Source organism: Panthera onca, chromosome C2, assembly GCF_046562875.1.
Source record: "Panthera onca isolate mPanOnc1 chromosome C2, mPanOnc1 haplotype 2, whole genome shotgun sequence".
Lineage (NCBI taxonomy): Eukaryota > Metazoa > Chordata > Mammalia > Carnivora > Felidae > Panthera > Panthera onca.
The window spans coordinates 125491519-125493919 of NC_138347.1; the positions used below are offsets into that span (position 1 = coordinate 125491519).

Genomic DNA, 2401 nt, shown 5'->3' on the forward strand with positions numbered 1-2401 from the left:
TTTCCCCCCACACATAAAGAGCAAATGGCACCTAGTTGTGTCTGATGGCAAAACACAGAGACACAGCTAACTCTTCAGGGTGCAAAAGAAAAAATATATATGCATATTCTAGATATAGTACCAGGATCTGGGAGTTCTGGAGTCCAAAGCCCATCAGAGGAGAGAGAAGGAAACATAAATAAAGCAAAACTGCCTACTTTTTTTTGTCCAAAGGGGGTACAGTCGGAGATTTGTTTTGGGACGGTTGGGGTAAGGGCAGCTGTGTAGCTGTCATATGTTCGCAAGTTTCTGGCACCTGTCTGCGCCTTGGGTCCGGGAGGACGCCCCTACCATCCCCCTGGAAGAGAGGCAGAGTCTGGGGGTAGGGTAGCGGGCAGCAGCACGGCTGACCCGGAGGCGTCTGAGGCCCGGGCTAGGCGCAGAGGACAGGGTGCAGATCCTGCTTCCAGGCCACCCTCCAGGTCTGGCGGGCTAGGCTGGGGGTTACATGGCCGTGGCATGGGCTGACGAATAAGGGTCTATGCCAGTCTTGGTCATGCCCGGGAAGAGGATGTAGGCGACGGGGGGCTGCAGGGTGGAGGCAGACCAGGCGGTACAGTTACAGGGCACCACGTAGCCCGGGTTGGTGGGGGACGGGTGCGTGTGCGTGTGTTGGCTGGGGCAGCTGAGGCTGCCGAAGGCGCCGTTCTGGTAGCCCAGGGTGGACGCGTAGGGCAGTGCGCCGGTGGCCAAGGTGTGGGGCACTTCACCCATCTTCTGGATGGCGCTTGAGCTAAACTGCGCGGGGTCCAGCAGGGAGTAGGGCGCCGAGGCTGGCGGCAAGAAGGCCCGGGCTTTCTCGGGCGCGCTCAGGAGGCCGTCGGAGGCCCCCACGGGCAGGCCCGCCGCCTTGAGCGGGTCCGTGTCGCCCAGGTAGGGCAAGGGGAAGACATACCTGTCCTTCTTAAGCAGGTTCTTGGGCTTGCGCCGCGGCCGGTACTTGTAGTCAGGGTGTTCCTTCATGTGTTGGGCGCGTAGCCTCTTGGCCTCGTCGATGTACGGCCGCTTCTCTGCCTCGGACAGAAGCTTCCATTCAGCGCCTAGGCGTTTGCTGATCTCTGAGTTGTGCATCTTGGGGTTTTCCTGGGCCATCTTGCGCCGCTGGCCTCGGGACCATACCATGAAGGCGTTCATGGGTCGCTTGATGTGGTCTGAAGGTTTGGACATGGTCCCGGAGGCTAGGCGGGTGGGGGTGGGGAGTGTAGGGGCTCTGCAGGCGAGACTGGGCGCGGTTGTCTGTCTGCCGGTTTGTCCGTCCTGAGCCGGTTATCTGCGCTCCCCTCGCCTCCGCACCGCTGAGGGGAAGCCAGAAAGAAGCGCTAACCCCGCAAAGTTCAGCTGATCATGCCAGTCCCGGCACCCAGGCAGGCCCCGGGGGGCGAGTGAGTTCAGGAAGGGCGGGGGAGGAGAGGGCAGCCGGCCGGGGGCTGCCGGCACTGGAGGCTGGGGCCCAAGTACCGGAGTCTCTGGGATTAAGTGGCCAGGTAATTTGCTGGCGAGGGCAGGAAGCTCCTCCTTCTCCCCCTCTCCACCTTCGCCTTCTCTGGTTCTCTTCTGTCCTGTGTCTACCGCTGTGGTTCTCTCCCCCCCTCCCGTGGCTTTCCCGGAGCTACCTCGCCTAGCACAGCACCTGGCTGAGAATGCGGGGAGGCTGGTGAACGGGAGCCAAAAGCGGCGAAGTTCAAAGGCGAGGTGGGCCCGGACAGCACGCACTCTGACATAAGCGCGGGGCGGTGACTCCCCAACCTGGGCGCCAATCAGCTGCAGAGAAGGCAAGGGGGCGCACCTGCCAACGCGCCCGGGAGGAAAGAGGGAACGCGACTAGTGGGGGCGGGGAGAGGTGTGAGGGAAAGACAGAGAGAGGGAGAGAACAGAGCGGCCGGCTCAGGACTGGGGACTCGGATTCCACATTGTTTCTGGCACTGTCAACAAATAAAACTCTTCGCGCTGGTTTCCTTTCCAGGTCGGTCGTGCAAAGCAGAATTAGGGCTTCAAATACAAAGACTTAGGGAGGGGGCTGCAAAGGGAGTGAGCTGAGAGCGCGTGTTGATAAATAGGACAGCCTCGCCAGGAAATGCAAGGACAGCACTTTCCCCGTTGTCAAAGATCCTCGGAAAAGAAAAAGAATATATCAAACTCAGGTTAAAAAGCGAAATAAACTTTTCTAACCATATCCTTGGGGTCCTTTGGCGGCGTTCTCACGGGCGTCCCTCCGCCTCCGCCTCCACCCCTGCCCCAGCACGCAGCGCCTGGGCGAAGCGCTGGCTCCTGGGCTGGCACAGCGGTGCGTTCTAACCCTTTGCTGGGAGGCCTCCCGTCTCGCAGTGCAGTTTTAAAATGCTTGGAAGAGCCCGGCGACCCT

The 2401-nt window shown here is 60.6% G+C and overlaps 1 protein-coding gene across 1 annotated transcript; it reads right to left on the minus strand.

Moving 5' to 3' along the window:
- Nucleotides 1-483: 483 nt before the first annotated feature.
- On the minus strand, nt 484-1206 carry SOX14 (SRY-box transcription factor 14). The gene has a single exon (XM_060637948.1). The coding sequence runs from the start codon at nt 1204-1206 to the stop codon at nt 484-486; it is 723 nt and encodes a 240-aa protein (XP_060493931.1).
- Between the last annotated feature and the right edge of the window lie 1195 nt (nt 1207-2401).

Excerpts from the sequence above, each read along its gene's own strand:
- SOX14 (XM_060637948.1), bottom strand. The coding sequence starts at position 1,206 with ATGTCCAAACCTTCAGACCACATCAAGCGACCCATGAACGCCTTCATG.